We start from the raw sequence: 17,138 nt of genomic DNA, 5'->3' as shown, positions 1-17,138 counted from the left end.
GATGGTAAGCTCAGTACATGCTTGGAGAAAAAGAGGCAGTTTGTAGCCTGTAGGACTATTAAAGGAGGAGAGGGAATGGGACATCTCTGTAGTGCCACCAATGCGGAGTTTACAGCTTTATTACCTACCCAGCACATGCACCTGCACATCTTGCCATGCCCACGTCCTAGGCGATCAAAGCCGTACCTTTTGCTGCTTTACAGATGTGCCTATCCAAATGGAAATCAGCAGCCAGTGAATAAGCATTCACAAGGTGGTGGTGGAGCCCATCTTGCGAAGATGTTTCAAGGGCTGAAGGTTTGCTCAAGAAACGTATTGCTACAAGCAGGTGTTTCACAATCTTTGCTTTAGGGAGTTTCTATGCGGTTCTGCCAGGTCCATGCTGCCTCGAACTGCATGTTAAAAGAAGTCAGCATAAGAGCAGCACAAGTATACATGCTGAATGCTGTTATCTTTACAATTTCTAGGAACATTGGTATGAATATGTGTCGACTTTTTGACTTTTCAATTTTTTTTTTTTTTTTTCTCCTGCAGACTTCCTGAACTGTAAATTTCCCCATCATAAGGAATTCTTAGCTGCAAGAGAAGAGCAGAGGCGCAGTGGCGTCCCATCCCATTCGTGTTTGCAGTCACTGTGAGATACGCAGTAACACTGCAGACCTGTAAGTAGTGCCAGCCCCATGCTGCACCTGATGGCACTTGGGCACAGCAGCCTCCTGCTGCACTCACAAAACAGGGCGAGTGCAGCAGCACCACAAAGACTGAGCAGGTTTCACTGTTGTCACCTCACCCACTTCTGTGCCAGGCAGGTGTGAGGACAGGATAGGAAAAGACGGCTGCTGTCGGTTTCCTTCAGCGCTGTGAACACAGTAACGCCTGCAATAGAGTATACAAGTAGTGTGCTTTGTGGTATTATTTATTTAGGAACTGTGAGTAACTACAGCCGTAGCGTTCTCATCTTTGCAATTCTGATGGTTTAACAAACAGGGAAAACATTAGCATATTTTTATTAAGGTACAAAATACACCCCATTGTTGCCTAAAACATTTTAAAACGTGAGAAAAGCTCTGTATGTTCTAAATCAGATTAAAAACCTTTCTGTATAAGGAATCGTGGCAATACTGTGTTTAGTATAACAAGAGTTCTTTATCAATGGAAAAGGAAAAGACATGCTGGCAATCTGAACTTAGCAACAAAGAATAAAGCAATTAAAAACCACTGTGTCATCCACATTAGTTGAGCTTTGAATGCAGAAGAGCAAATCATATGAAACACGTACACAACTCGGTAATATCAAACAACCTAAGGCTGATATTGTACACACCTGTAATAAAGTACACTGCCTACTTAACTGTGAGGACTTAAGGTATTCTTTTGAAGAGGTAACCTTTGAAATTGTTGCACTTTACACACAAAGTGGAAAAGAATCACTTTTGGAATGATACATAAATGTAAGAAAGACATGCTGCTTTTGGATTATGCATATCACCTTACAGCCTCTGATATTACCTCTGAACAGCAACAACAACAAAAAATAAAAAGTGCCAATACCGTGAAAGGAAAGCAAAGTTATTAAGTCTTGAGTGCGTTAACCATTTCTGAAAGAAAGCCTGGGCTTTGGGGTTTTCTGTTTCTTTTTGTTTTTTCTGCATTTTTGAAAAAGGCAACAGCCTTACTGGTGCAGGTTCTAGACAAAACAAGACAGTCAAGCTCATAGGGTACAAATAGGTCCTATATACGTTAAGATTCTTTGGAAACTGCTAAGTATAAAGGAGTTTGTAATCCAGATTACTATCTTTTTGGCTACTCCAAAAAATCTGCGGGAGTTTCCAGCTTATCATCAGTTGAAATCTGTTTTGCAATTGCCAAATAAATGCAAGTAAAATTTTAACTAACCTGGGATTCCATTCACACACCTGCATGTCAGAGCCATTCACTGACGGTGCCATAACCTATGTCTCAGAGCAGCATATATATAAACCAATAGGTCATTATTAAACTGACCAGAGAAAAAAAGAAAAAAGAAAAAAGAAAAAAAGAAAATCACCAAAACAAAACAGAAGATATTCTGTCTTTGTGCTTTCAGTCTGTTTCTTAAGCAGGCGTCTGTAAGCACCCTGACGTGCCGGGTTCTATAAGGGAAAGCTGACAGGGTACCATCAGCTGGTTAAGCACCAGGAGTACCTTAGCAAAGCCCACTGATGTTTCAGCTCAGCCAGCATTAGAGCTGCACCAACAGCAGGGCAGTAAATATCTTGGAACGATGTTTAAACCAGATGAGAAATGAACCGTGGCAGCACACAAATTGCAACACTGGCTGTCTCAGACCTTCCCTTATAGGAGGCACTGCTCTGGGAGCAGTTTCTTTGGACTGAAGTGATTCACTGCACGTCTGGCAAATGATTCCTTGTAAAGTAGACCTTAGGGAGCCCACTTAGCTGCAGTTTTGGCTGAGAAAATGATGGTATGGAGCAGTGAGCTCAGTAAACAGACCTTTTCTTTAAGAAGCTCAGAATATAATTGTAGACTTGTTTTCCATACGTTCTAATTTTAAAGATAGACTGGACAACTTACTCAATGACTTGCTTAAATGCTAGTAACTTAATTGCCTGCTGATTTCAATTAATGCCCGTACATAAAGCAAACAGGTATCAACTGATCATGCTGAAAAAACAACCCCTCAAAGACCTATGTATCACACAAGGTGCTTTTGTTAACTTGGTTTTCTGAGCCTTATAAGGAGAGTCTTTAAATATATTTTCTTCTTTTGTTTTTTTTTCTTTGAGCCTTGTTTCATTCTTCCTCCTCCTCTTCATCTTCTTCTCCTTCTCCCTCTTCTTTCTCTTTATCCATTGTTTCCACAAGGAGTTCTGCGGTGCACGTGGCTTCCCCAAGGCTGTTAACAGCTTTGCAGGTGTATTTGGCATCATCGTCCCCACATACTTCAGAAATAGTCAAAGAACAGTTCCCTTCCTCATCATAATCTATCTGGAAGTGACGGGACTCCTTGACAGGCTGATCATCTTTGAACCACATTACCTCAGGGTCAGGATAGCCTGCAATAGCGGAGAGAGACCAGCAATTGCAATAAATGAGTATTAACTCATCCGTCATTACTTTCAACTCCGATTCCACATCTGTGTATGGACATGCTGGTACAGAAATATTTCATTGAGTTTTATGTAAAATAAATGCAAATGACCTGAGGTCTTTTTTACTTTACGTTTGCCTGAAACAATCTTATTATGAAGAGCAAAAATGGAAGCTAGCTCTGAGGTACAAACTAGATACCACTTACAACTGCTTTTAAAGTGACTGGAGAAAGCTTTTCATACGTCTCGGTCGTCAGCCGGGATGGGACTCCTAATGGTGTATTTGAAGCTTCCCTTGTGCTACAGCTTCTGTGGAACCCGCAGTTCCCAATGCTGACGTTTAGCGTTTTGAGGGGACGGTGTCTGGGGCTACAACTGCAGTTCATTATCCTTCTCGGGCTGCTTTGTATCGGCGGGTCTGAACTTTCCTCCTCCCAGTCTGAGCCTTACACTCCAGCCTGTCCTGTAAGGTGACCGGGGCACTCCTGCTTCCCACTTCCCTTTGTTAGGTTAAGCAAGAGAGTCTGAGGAAAGCGTTTCAGTTATGCAGCTCTACAGGAGTTTCCGAGCCTTTTGTGAAGCAAATGGCTCTGCTGTACTCCAGCAGCCAGAGCAGGGCTGTACAGTCCATGCTGAAGAACAATCCCTTATACAGTACTCTTGGCTGCAGTAACAAACTGAAGGCTGTCTCAGCCAAGTTCTGCACTGTGATGGGAGGGTGGCTTTCTACCGAACAGAAATAAAGGGCCAGAATCCCTAATATACAGCAAACGTTACAGTGATGCACTGGAAAGTATGGACCGTGGCCATGTACATCCATCTATTTATTCCATGCAGTACTTAGGCACATACCCCTCACGCTGAGCATCCATCAGCAACAATAATCCATCCTCACATCTCCGCTGTGAGGTAGGAAACACAGGCAGTGAAAGAGATTAGGAGCACAGAAACAAACAAGCAGAAGGTCAGTGAGGCAGTTTCTGAACCTAATTTAAAGGTTAGATATTGTCTAACTTTTTACACATGCAGTATGGTGCTAACGGTATCCATTTTAACGGCTCTTCTCTTCCTCATATCCAGTTTTCATTGACAGCTGTGACACAGAAACCTCGATCTCACTGCAGCAGAAATGCTCACAGGATCTGCCTTCAGACTGCAAGGCTGGCCAAGCTAAGCTCTTTCAGTGACTGCTTGGAAACTTACTCTATCTGCATATTCCAGGCTGAATTTTCTTTCTTGATCTTGCAAATGAAAAAAAAATAAAATCACACAGTATTTGCTAGATGTGACTTTTGCCACCAGCACAGTGACATTATCATCACTACTTCTGCAAATGTAGTTAGGGATTTCTTTACCTTTACCACAATGCATGCACGATTTAAAGTGATCTCGAGGGCATCTGAGACCAGTCAGTCATTTCAGACAATGACCCCTTTTTGTTCTTAGTTTCTGGTAAGCAGTCTTTGCAGTCTTTATGAGTGTACTTTTGCAACCTGTGGTATTACACTGCATCTTGTTTTTATTGCTTCCACCCTCAAAAATCATCTTGCTTTTCCCACTTGGTGTTCTGAATTAGTGACTCACACAGTGACTCTACGAGGCTGCTGTTCTATGGCAAGCACAGAACAAGCCCATGCTGCTCCAAAGTTCTATTACTGCAAAACATCCATGCTGTGACATGCAGATATTGGTGAAGAAAAATGACACCAACACAACAATTAAAAAGAAAGAAAAGAAGAAAAAAAAAAGAGCTAGGTTACAGCACAGTGCAGAACAGTGGCAGGAAAAGAAAGAAAGAAATAATGCTTATTCAGTGTACCTTCGATTTTGCAGTCAAACCTAGCAGCACTTCCTTCCACAACCTCCATGTCAAGGATTGTTTTAGTAAAATATGGCTTTACGTGGGGCTTTTCTTCAGCCACTTCTTCAAGGAAAGCATCTGGAGAAGAGTGAAAATATTGTTGTTTTACGGTTTTTTAGGTCATATTCTCAAAAAACGTATTTCATTTATTTTTAACCAGGCAGTAATGAAAGCTGCTTTTATTTCATTTCACTTAATTCTTTGGAGCTGATGGGACAGAGAGGACGTGAGCTGCACAGCTGTGTGCCAGTCTGTCACAGCAGCACAAATATTCAGACCATAAATAGAATGAAATCAACATGCAGGCCACTGTGCTATGAATAACCTTTAATTTTTCCTTGAATTTGTTTGTAATCAAGATCAGACTTCTGCTGGTCTGAGGGGAAAACCGCTTCAGCTCGGATCAGCCTACGTGGGTACATCAGAATGACTTGCAGGATCTTCAGAAGTGTCAAACATCTGCACTTCTGATTGAAATGCACCACAAATCCACACTTCTAATGGGAACACAGGGAAATAATGTGGACACTTTATTTAAAAACTTCTATCTGAGTACCATGGTTCACCCATCGTACAGCTCTTGGTAACAGCAAGTGTTAATGCTTCACTGCTTGCTCGCTCTCATGAGGAGCTCATACATCACTGCAAGTTTTGTATAAACATGCATTCCCAAACTGATACAGCGTGCAGCTGAAAAATCTGCCTTAATTCTTTGCCTTTAAAAAGAAAACAGTTTGCTTCCACTACTTAGGCTGGGGAATTTAGAGTATCAGAATATGAGAACAATGACTTTTTGATAGATTTCTTTAAAAGAAAAAAAGAAACATAATAACAGAGACAGTGTAGAAATAACCAACTCAACAATCAGTCTCTTCTAGCGTTTTGCTAAGAGTTTTCCTAAGGTTCCTGAAGAGGTAAAAATGAATTGCAGCGAAGTTCCTTACCTTCATTCTCTACTTTGTCTGCATTTATCGGGCTGGTAGGCGAGCTCCCAGAGGCCTTCCTCCCACTCATACCAGAAATCATTGCCATGGATGACAGTCTTCCTATTGCTCGGACAGCATGGCCTGTTTTCTAAGACATAACACAAAAGGCTTCTGATCAATCCAATCCAAAAGGCATGTGATTTTCTGTGACAATGGTGCTTCGTACAAATTAGCTGGGATCTCTGCAAACCGCGCTGGAATTGTTGGAGAAACTGCTTATATATAGCTCTGATGTTTTAGGAGAGACAGAGCAGGCTGGTCTGAATTACCAAATTTAGTTGCAGATATAAACTTCCCCTGATGAACTCATACCTAAATGAATGTCTCTGTTAGCTGAGGATAAGAAGCGCTGTGCAAGAGGGGAGCCAGCAAGAAAGCTATGCACTGTTTAACTGCAACTTAGCTCTGGTGGTGGATGGGTTTCTCGATAGCCTTATGGGCTGGACTGAGAATGAATAAGCAGCTAATATGAAACGAATGAGAAAGTACCATCTGCATGATGGAAGCAGACCTCTGACAGGCTCAAGAATCTACTGCCAGGGTACTAAAATACACTCAAACCACAGTGCCTGTAGTACAGACACGTGTGTTTTGTACAGCTTGCATGATCTCCTAAGAAACACTTAAAATAGAACCTAATGGGAAATACAAGGTTGATTTAACATAAGTGAGTATTCTGTAGGCTACTAAAAAGCTGGATCCAGGATTTTATGTCTCAGCTACTCTAACTATCAGAATGGCAGAGATGGACTGAGAATAACAGCTCCAGCATTAAGAAACAAGAAGATACGGAGAAAAAAAACACATGAAATAAAATTATTAAACCAACGTGACAGTCCCAAAAAAAGCTGAGTGCCTCTACAGGACAGGACTTGGGTAGTTCAGTTCAGGTTTGTTAAGGATAACAAAAACCCCTCAGCAGTGCAGGGAGGAAGGAGTCAGAACCCCACAAGAGGCAAATCTATGCTTGGACTCATCTGCCTGTAGCAGTGGAACAGTCGCATTACACGCATGGCACAGCCTCCCCCTGCTCACCCTGGACACCCACACCGCTGTGCTGCACTCACGCACAGCCCACATGGGAGTTTCCCTTGCAGAAACTGCCTGGCACGGCTTATTTCTTGGAATCACAAACATTAGAAATACAGAGACTTATTAGGATAACAAGCCCACTGGTACATCCTCTTCATTACCTGCCATTTTCTTCTGGCCATATATTTCTTCATCCTATCTTTGGAAAGTTTTTTGGCTTCCATGTTTTTGGTGTCTTTTTGCAGCCATGGGTGCTGAAGACATTGAGTACAATTTAAGCGACTCCTGTTTTTATATAAAAAGACCAGTCAGTGTTGCCATTAATGACAGCTGCTTTAGCATTATTTCCCTCTCTCTTTTCTCAAAGCTGATCTTTCTGTTTCCTAAATTTAGCAGCACAGATCACATGGCACTGCTTTCCCAGCCATGCTTACTTCCCAAGCTCACTTTCTCAATTTCTGGATTTCTTTTTTTTTTTTTTGAGAGAGAGAGAGCTGTGCATTTTCAAGTGTGACCAAAACATTATAAAACAGAGCATGAAAAGCCATATGCTTTATGCATGCAGCACATACAACAGAGCCACAATGGCGATGATGCAGCTACCTCGCGCCTGCAGAACCCTGTCCCAGATCTCTCCCTCACTTCTAGAATTTTCCCCATTTCCACCACATAATAGCCTCCCTTCCATACAGCACCAAGCATGTAATAAAACAGCAGTGTCCAAATCTCTGGTTGCACCACACCCATTCTCCACTTTGTGATCACAGAATCATAAAGGTTTGAAAAGACCTCTAAGATCATCCAGTCCTACCATCAGCCCACCCCCACTGACCACGTCCCTCACTGCTACAGCTCCACAGTTCATGGACATCTCCAGGGACAGTGACTCTGTTGCTTCCCTGTGCATGCACACCCCGTAGACCTCTGCTCTCAATCAATCCCATTGAAACTCATTGCAAGAAGAAGGCATTCTTGCTTTGTTCAGTCTGCTGTAAGCAGGGTTTCCCACTCTATTTTTTTTCTTGTCCAACTGCTAGATTTGTACTGTGGTACTTGGAGGCACCACATCCAAAAAGCCACAAAAGGAAACAGACCTAGCGAAACTGCAGCCCATTCAGATCAATGCAGAATACTGATGCAGCAATCTGTAGTTCTTACGTGGTGGCCACACTGCAGCAAAGGCACAGTGGGCACACAGAGCCTCAGGACCCACCCAGCCTGAGGGAAAGCAAAAGCAGACAGTGCGGGTGATTAAAATAAGCACTCCATTCAGCCCCTGCACTGTGAAATAAACGCCAGCTGCACGCAGGAGAAGGGCACGCAGAGCTCCTTATAAAGTATTGCCAGAGGTGCCTGCGGCGATGCAGCAGTTTGCAGCAGGGGAAACAAGACTGGCAAGTTTGGCTAAATGCAAACATAGAGAGTGTATCAAGTCCAACTGCTTTACTTCATGTCTTTCTTCAGTAGATTGCTGATAAAGTCCTTGGCATCATCAGAGATTTCATCAAAAGCCTCATCGTCGAAGTCCCACGTGGCCGAGGTGACATTGGCCAGGGTCTCGTTGTCGTTGTCTCCCATGAAGGGAGAAAGCCCGCTGACCCTGGGGTAGAACAGACAGATGGACACAAGGCAAACAGCGTCAGTTTGCGAACGGAATTAGATTAGTGTGCGACATCCCCTATGTCCTGCAGGTCTGTGTCAGTCAAAGCTTACTACAAAAAAAAACACACAAAAAACTCAAAGTTAACTACAGCTGGGGATACAGGTATGGGGAAGGGACCTGATATTTTACTGCAAAGCTGAGAGGAATGATTTTGCTCTTTCTTTCTCACTTCCCAAGACTTCTGAGGAGTGAAGCAGCACGAGGTGAAAATGGAGACTGAAATGACTTGTGTTGTTCTGCATAAATAATATTGCCATCTTCACACCAAAGTCAGTTGGTAGCTTTTGTGTGCGAGTGTGCATTCACAGTGCCTTTCCTACCTTTAGCATCAAACCAAGTGTTTTGTACATTTTATTCCATTTACTTCTGTAGAGAGAGCCTGGGAAGAAAGGTGCAGCATGAAATAATGATATTCCCAGGACTACTTTGTAAACAAAATCACACACCTCTCTCTCCCCGAGTTATACTGCCAGATAAAACAGACCTACTTCACAGCAGGCTGTAAAGCTGAGCAGATGCATCCAGAAGTAGTTTGGTCTTTACATTCTCAATCAGTCATGATGGTGCTTGAAATGGAGATCATACTCTTTTATAGCATAAGTTGAGCTTTCCAGGCTTTTAACTCAGTATAACTGATAAATGGCAAGTGAAAGGCAATTACAGAACATCACGGTCTCATTTCTGCAGTGTATGTTTCTGTAGCTGAGCTGTGTCATTCATTATACTGTACCTTTGTGCAGCCAGATTCTTCTGATATCTGTCTAGATCAGCCTGTCAGTGAACACCTTCATACGAAAGGCTGGTTTATTCCTTGAAACTGCAAGTTGGACAGTTGCCCATGTCTCCATCCTGGCATGCAATCTGCCCGATAACCTATTCTCAGTCACATTTTGTGGACTTTATTTCCTTTCTCTGTACAACCATGTTAACTGTTCTCTTAAACAATCAATACATTTCAATAGTAATATATTTTTTTTTAATTTGGAAAATTAAGTGGGCATTATTAGGGTTCTGGAAATATTATATGGAAAAATATTGTGATGCTTCTGAATATTACAGAAGAGATTGGTAAGAAAGGAGATTGGGAACAAATAAAGTTAGCGACTAGATGAATAATGTTAGTATAATCCCCTGCTAAGCTGTTTTGCTACTCTTTTGTTACTAATTACATTCAAAATCTCATCCAGATTTTTTTCCTAAGGATTTTACTTCCCTAAGCCAAGCAGAAAGATGCATTCTTTGAAGTTGCAGGCAGGGCAGATATGAAATCTTTTACCATTTCTGGAAGTTGTGTGCAGTGCAGCAAAGTGCAGAACCCTGCACGTATACCTCAGAAATTTGCTAGTAATAATACATGAGGATGAAGATAAAAGGTTGCTTTCTTCTCAGGCAGAAGGTAAATCACATCAGAAGGCATCTTCTGTTTTATTTTTCAGTATCTAGGGTGCATTCAAATACAACAGTGAAGCCTGCCTTTATAACTGTATAAGGTGGCATAAATTTATGCACATATCATAGGCACGAATTGCAGAAAGCAGAAAGATTAATACACACACACGAAAGTACTCCAATAAAAGAACCTACTTTACTGTAACCGTTCTCTGACTTTGACACAGTTTACTGGAAGAGACACATGTTATACCTGACAGCACTGCAGAGCTGCTGCAGCCACCACAGAACGAGGGACTCTGCTCTGCCCTCATGCACATCAGCAGCCGTGGGCAGGTGCGTTGCTGATGCAAAAACTCCTTCCTAGAATCCACAAAGCCCTCCTGCAGAGCCTTACAGCTACCCCCACTACAATATTTAAGCACTTTCCTATTAACAACAACAAATATTCTCTTTCTGTAATGTTTTAGGAGGTGAAAAGCTCTCATCCGTATCACCATTCTTACAGGTCTGATTTCTAAGTTGTCTCTTTTGTGACTATGTAGCAAGCACAATAGCCTCTCAACCAATTCAGTGGCTTACCAAAAGGCTCACATTTTATACTAACAAAAGCTCTGTGAAATATTTATTTAATTCACCATCAATTTAGGAGATGCTCTTCATGCTGCTAAACTTCCAGAGGAAACACTTGGGTAGCCAGAGCAAAACCAATCCCACTTTGTCGAAGGATAGCAAATGTGACCTTTGCATAGTATTACCACAAATAGTATTATGCAGCTCTTGTGCTGTAATAATAGTTTGGCCCATGTCCAGAGGTTAAAGCTGCTTATTGAGAGATCACTCCCATGCTGCAGAGACTGCTACAGATGGTGCCCATTGCTCCACACTGATATTGCAGGTGCGGGGTCTGGAGAGACATGTAGCTTTCTGGGCAAAGGGACGGCATGTCACACACAGCTTTTGACAGATGAGGGATAAATAGGAGGAGATTAGAGTGGTAAAAAATAGTTGGGTTGCTTTAGTTGGCTTTATTTTATTTAATTTATTTATTTTTTTAAAGAAGAATTTCACAACAGGATTATCTGCTATAATCTTATCTGCTTTCATAGGATCAAACCACTCCACGCATTTGTTTAATTACCTGACTGGTACCCATTAATCTGCCATTTCCAAACACCGCTGTAACAGTGCCTCTTCAAAGGCTTCAGTGAACGTATTTTTGCATTTCTGAATGTGCTGTTGTAAATTTATAAGCTGAAAATAACCTTGTCAGTCCACCACAGTTTTACATTGTGAATCAGTTGCTTTGTCATGAAAATACCTGTAAGAAGAACTGGATCCTTGTGTATAGTCAGAAAGCAAAAGAAAAACCAGCCCAGAAACTTATGCAGGTTATACTCAGAAATTCTTTTCTTTATCACAGATCTCACTGACCTAAGTCTTGGTTGTTCATTTCTTAATAGCCATTTAAAGTAATAATGGCTGAGCAACTCTTTTGACAGATTATGGAAACAATTTCCTTTTGGAATGCTGAAGCTAAGTGATAAAGATGAGCTACCTCTCCAGAAAATTAATACTGAGCTTACACTGTGAAGCTACTCTTAGACAAGAAGCAAGATGTTTACTGAAAACATTTTTCCAGCTACTTAAGCAGGCATCTTCCTGGCATGTTGGAACCATTTGTTTAGAAAGTCTTTCACGGTTTCCACTTCTAAATAAAGAAGAAAGATATTTTATTCTCAAGGCAACCCTTAGCATTTATTTGCCTGTTCTAACGAAACTCTGGCTGCACATATAGAAATGCCAAGATCAGAAGGGTCCAATGTGGTCCCCAGTCACCAGTGCCTACGTAACAATAACCACAGCTTTTCACTTGGGAGCCTTTGTGCCAGAACTGTCTCCAACCCAGGAAAGATGGGCTTGCTGCATGTCTCGTAAAATGGTGCTCTGAGCACTACTCTGCAAGAAGAGTTTCCAACAGCAACTGATTTGTTCTGACACCAAGCTCCTGCCTACAGTTTTTGCATTGCAGTAACAGTGAAAAAAGTAACAATTTTCAGTATGAAGAGTTACCTCTGCCTTGTGGCAGGTTATGCCACATAAGCCCATTTATGCAGAGGTGATAATGGCTGCACCCTGGAGATCATGGAGTAGTTGAATGCTTTTACAAATAAAGCTTACAATAGATTCATTTGTTGGAGATGTGCATCCGCTGTACTAAACAACCACCTCCTTAGAGCAGGGCTGACTCACTCCTACACTGGTGATTGCAAGGAAGAAATGGACAACTGATGCCCACGTAAAGGAACACAGCTCATTGCTGAAGCCATGCCAGTACTCTGGCATCCGTGTTTTACATGCTCAGTGGATTAGTGTGGAATCACACTTTGCCAGTGCTGCTGACCAAATAATTCATTTTCTTTTGAGCGTTAGACTTGGCATTAAAGGCCTCTTAGCTTGCTTTGTTGAAGAAAAAAAGAATGCTCTCTTATCTTTATATTAACAAGGCTTAAATTTTTAATATAGTATAGAGCCAAGTGTAAGACAGCAAAGGCATCGAAGCCCTGAGTATGCACACTCAAAAGATGAAGGATGCTAAAAGGTCTTTCAACTGACCTAACTGCTGAACAACAGAGGAAAAGGAGCAGCGATGAATTAGACAGTAAATGAAAATGAAAGGGAATGTCTGAAGAATCAGGGTATGTATCGCTAGGCAGACAATGAACTTGTATTAGTTAGATTCCAAGGTGACAGAAGGAAAAGTGCTATCTTCTGTCAGTGTGAATACAGAGCTGAGATCTTTGGCTGAAATCTGGGTAGAAAAAAATAAAATTTAGAAATTGTTTCAGGTTAATAAATATTAGAAGCACTGGCTATCCAAATGGATCACTGGAAAGAACTGGAAATAGAAAAGTCACAAACAAGTATTTCTGCCTGGACTAAATTGGACAGAAAGAGCTGGAAAGAATTCAGGAGGTTTTAACCTTCATTAGATAAAGGTTACAGCAAACGCAAAAAGAAACACTGAAATAGACATAAATGGAGATGATATACACAAGCTATAATATTTGTGGCCTGTTACTTCAAAGGCAATAGATCAACTTAAGTATGTGGAACAGTACTGTGATGCAGAACAGGACAGAGAGCAAGATAAAAGTGGAAGATAAAAAGCATGAGGTGGAGAATACAAACAGGGAAATTTAAGGAAGAATAGAGAGTGATGAAGAGATGGGACTGAATCAGTTATCCAAAAAGATTAAAAGGATTTAGTTTGTGGCTTAGAAATGTGGAAAGGATACTCGTGAGCTGTAGGATGGAATTAAGTAAATCATGCTGTAAGGGAGATACGCAGCAGAGTGCAATACCTGTACTTCTGTCTGTATGGCAGGAGAGAGGTTTACCTGAAGGGTTTTGGCGGAATGACTTCACCCTGTTTCTTACTTGAGGAAACATCCCACCTAATAATTATTCTGTAGGGAAGACCCTTCACCCACAGAGATCTCTTAAGTAGCTCTTAAGCTCTGCTGCACCTGGGCTGTTTGTTGGTTGTGCAGGGCATACTGGAAGCATGTTTCTCTCTAGGCAGGTTGCCTCCCTCTCAACTGTCCCAAATCCTATCATGAAAGAGATGCTGGCAAGTCTCTCAGCGTTCCCTGCAACTTCACTTAAAGCATGTGCTGGGCACAGCAACTCTGGGCCATCAGCTGTCTGGAGCAGCCTTGTGCTTATGTCCAGTGCCACTGCAGCGCTCAACTCTTCTTTCATGATCTGACTCACCACATCAGCAAGAGAGGGCACAAATGCTGAGGTATGAGCACAGCGATGGTACGGGAGGCAGACACCACGTGAGCGAGTCTTAGAGTTCATACATGAGATTTGGCAGTTCTGAGCATGCAATCAAAACAGGAAAGCAGAGTTACAGTTAATGAGAGATCCAATTCTCAATGACTTTTATTTGCATTCTGTAATGATGATGTGATGGTCCCTTTTGGATAATGGCTCTGAGTTGAAAGACGGCAAAAATAGCTGGGCTTTAAGGAAGTGAAGACAGACTGGGAGCCTGTCCCTCCGGGTGGGGAGGGAAAGTCCAAGTGATGACTCAGCTCCTCACAGCTCTCCCCAACCACTATTACTTTGTTCTTATGGCAAGAAAGACAAAAGCTGATTAGTACTGCTAATCGTTATTGTGGCAATAGTTTATGCATGAAAAAGGAGATTTTCATTGCATTTGGGTAATGTAAGTTTACCCTCATGAGGATTTAAATGAGCTTAAAGAGATCTTTACAAACAAGTTATTTCGTGAAGTATTTCACAAGGCATATCAGATCAGATGCAACACCTCTCCAATCCCACCAGCATACAAATTTCTTCACTTCTGATGGCACAGAGGAACTGGGAAGAAACATTTCTGCCCCTGCCAGCAGACTGATCTTTGGCAAGACATTTCACAATTGTTTCACCTGTTCCCTTCACCCTATGATGTTGACGACATGACCAGTGTGCACTGTATGGGAGCAGAAGCCTTGGCTTGGTTTCCCTTGGGAACACACACAACTGCCATTGCCAACTTTTGCCATGCATACCTGACATTTCTCAAAAGAAATAGCCTGCTGATATTTCAAGCACACAAAAACTCATCGTATACTTCGGTTAGAAACCTCAAATATGTTTGTCTTATTTGAATAGTTTGTTTCTTAACGTGTAAAAGGCCTCTAGAGGGCAATGCAGCATAGATTTCACTGGTGATTTTTTCGTTGCTGCACAGGCAGTTTGAGATCTCCACACCACTCTTCTAGTTCTCGGTAACACAGGAGACCTCAGAAGTTAGAGAAATAAATGTATTTGTCTTCTGAGTACAGCTTGTGTGGTCTAAATTATTTGAACTACGGGGTGATCCAAATGAGCTTTCAAGATCCAGAAAAAAAATGCTGGTACTAAATGGAAAATGAAGGTCCTGTAAACAAACTGGCAGAGCAAAGTGACCTTGAAGAGTATAGCACACTTCACATATGCAACAGAAGATAACAGAAGTATTCGTCTTGGCTGGGAATAAGAGAGATAATGCAGTAGCTTTTGCACAGGACGAGGAAGAAAATGATGTTGCTTAGTCTGGAAATGAGGAGGATATGAGAACAAGAATAGGCTGACAAGTAAGAGTGAGCAGAGATGAGGGGAAAACCTCCACATCACCAGGTGTCAAGGATGAGGCCAGGCAGGGAGAAGAGGGTTCTTCCAGAAAAGAAAGCAAGTTACTGACAGAAGCCTGGTAAGAAAACAAGTGAAAAGAAGATCTTCTACTTACTTGCTATTGAAACTGCAGTGAGGGAAAAACAACCACACTCCAGACTGAGTTTCATCTCATTCATTTATGTAGCATCACATTTGCAAAGTCACAGTAGGAAGAAGATTGATTGCTGTTCTAGGCATGAGACCTGGGAGGTGTTATTTCCACAGACATTTCTCTAAACCCACTGAAGTGCATAATGACATGTTGTCAACATAAAGACTGCACCAAGTACCACAATGCGTAACCAGGAGCTGCAGCCAACTGTTCTTTAAAATATGTCCATGAGGTTGATCCATGCTGCTTTTAAAATGAATTTATTCAGTGGTTTGCACTTAATAATAAATCAAAACGCACTGTGAACAGATACAGTAACGCTGGGATATTTTAGTCTGTCCCGTGGGAGATGTAATCTGAATGGAAAGACCTCAGAATTACACAAAAATTTTCTCTCTTGAGAATAAAAGAATGAGAAGATGAGTTACAAGTACACGCCCAAACATGTTACTTAAACAGCTGGGAAGGAAAAACACTTTGAAATCAATAATTAAATACGATCGCATTGGCTTTTAAATGAGAAATGCGGTTGGTTTGTGATGTAAGATGTATAACACTAAATGGCTAAATTTCTACATCTGCTAATTCTGTAGTTCACTGCTTCAGAGACCAGAGATATTTTATTAACCATGCTGGAGCTTTTAAATGTAATATAAAAGGCCTGAAATGTGGAGAACACCCATAAGCTGGTGGAAATTTCATATGTTCAGAAACTGTTGGGATTGCGATCAAGAATAGCGAAGATACTCACAGGATGTAGCAGATGACTCCTATACTCCACATATCTGTTTCGTATCCAATAGGTTCATAGTTTATAACTTCTGGAGCCACAAACTCAGGTGTCCCAAAGAGAACTTTGAGAGAACCTGCACTTTCTGTGAAAGATGAAAGAGAAAACCATTAATTGCCACATTTAAATTTTTAAAAACGATTATTCTCCAAGAACAGAAAAAAACAAAACAGTTTTTGCACATATGCTTGTGGTATTGTTAACGATTCTAATCAGAAAAACTAAATCATGAGTGAGCTGCTATTTTCTTAGCTGGAACGTAAATAATAATTATAAAAAAGGGAGTTATATATTAAGCATCCTCTAACACACAACATGGTGCAAGACACAAAAGAAGGAGGTTGTATTGCAAAGAGTTCACACAGTTTCACAAGAGGATTTCAGGATTCCAGGGTCAGAAAAGGGTTTTAACAAATTGTCTAAGATTTTTAAAGCTTAGGGATCTGCATGTTATGGCAGAAATACAGCAATGATAACATTATAATAAGAAATAATTATTTTATTATAACATATTTTTATAGCTCAAACAGGAAATAGAATTAATGTTGGGTTGCACACCTTTTAACTGAAGCAGCACATTTTCATTAATGCTCATTTCAAATAAAATGGGAAGAAGAAGAAAAGAATAAGCAAGTACGGGCAGGAAGGAAGCTGAAAAGAATACAGCAGGGGTTGGGAAAAAAATCACTTTCAATTAAAAAAAATGTTTTCTAGAAGTAGAAAAATCTCAGGAAATAAATTGTTTCTGACTTGAGGCAAGCTTGGATTTGGGTTAAGAAACTCATGTCCAGTCTGCACATGTACTTGAATAATCAGCCTTAAGTGAGATCCATTATGTTGCGTTTATCTCATGTGCAAGAGGAGCATCTAGATGAGGCACTGTACAATGACAGAGGGGAACCATTCCTCTCCCAAAGAGATTACCATCTACACAAAGCAGATATGTATGGGAAGAAAGGCAGATGTAACAGATTCCAGTCCTGC

At 41.2% G+C, this 17,138-nt stretch overlaps 1 protein-coding gene across 3 annotated transcripts in view; it reads right to left on the bottom strand.

Moving 5' to 3' along the window:
• Nucleotides 1–900: 900 nt before the first annotated feature.
• Nucleotides 901–17,138, bottom strand: part of MYLK (myosin light chain kinase) — a 176,553-nt gene continuing 160,315 nt past the window's right edge. For 2 of the 3 annotated variants that reach the window (XM_052674486.1, XM_052674487.1), the window contains 6 exons: nucleotides 16,116–16,239; nucleotides 8,419–8,571; nucleotides 7,133–7,256; nucleotides 5,898–6,027; nucleotides 4,912–5,031; nucleotides 901–3,056 (listed from right to left, as the gene is read on the bottom strand). In XM_052674486.1, coding sequence (XP_052530446.1) covers nucleotides 2,794–3,056; nucleotides 4,912–5,031; nucleotides 5,898–6,027; nucleotides 7,133–7,256; nucleotides 8,419–8,571; nucleotides 16,116–16,239 — 914 coding nt within the window. In that variant the 3' untranslated portion in view covers nucleotides 901–2,793. Of the gene's footprint in view, nucleotides 3,057–4,911; nucleotides 5,032–5,897; nucleotides 6,028–6,251; nucleotides 6,353–7,132; nucleotides 7,257–8,418; nucleotides 8,572–16,115; nucleotides 16,240–17,138 lie in introns of those variants that run through there. The other variant, XM_052674488.1, reaches the window with a different exon arrangement.

The sequence above is a fragment of the Tympanuchus pallidicinctus genome, unplaced genomic scaffold (assembly GCF_026119805.1).
Source record: "Tympanuchus pallidicinctus isolate F22 unplaced genomic scaffold, pur_lepc_1.0 scaffold15, whole genome shotgun sequence".
NCBI lineage: Eukaryota > Metazoa > Chordata > Aves > Galliformes > Phasianidae > Tympanuchus > Tympanuchus pallidicinctus.
The sequence above is the reverse complement of the archived record's forward strand: the minus strand, read 5'-3'. Positions and strand labels throughout refer to the sequence as shown.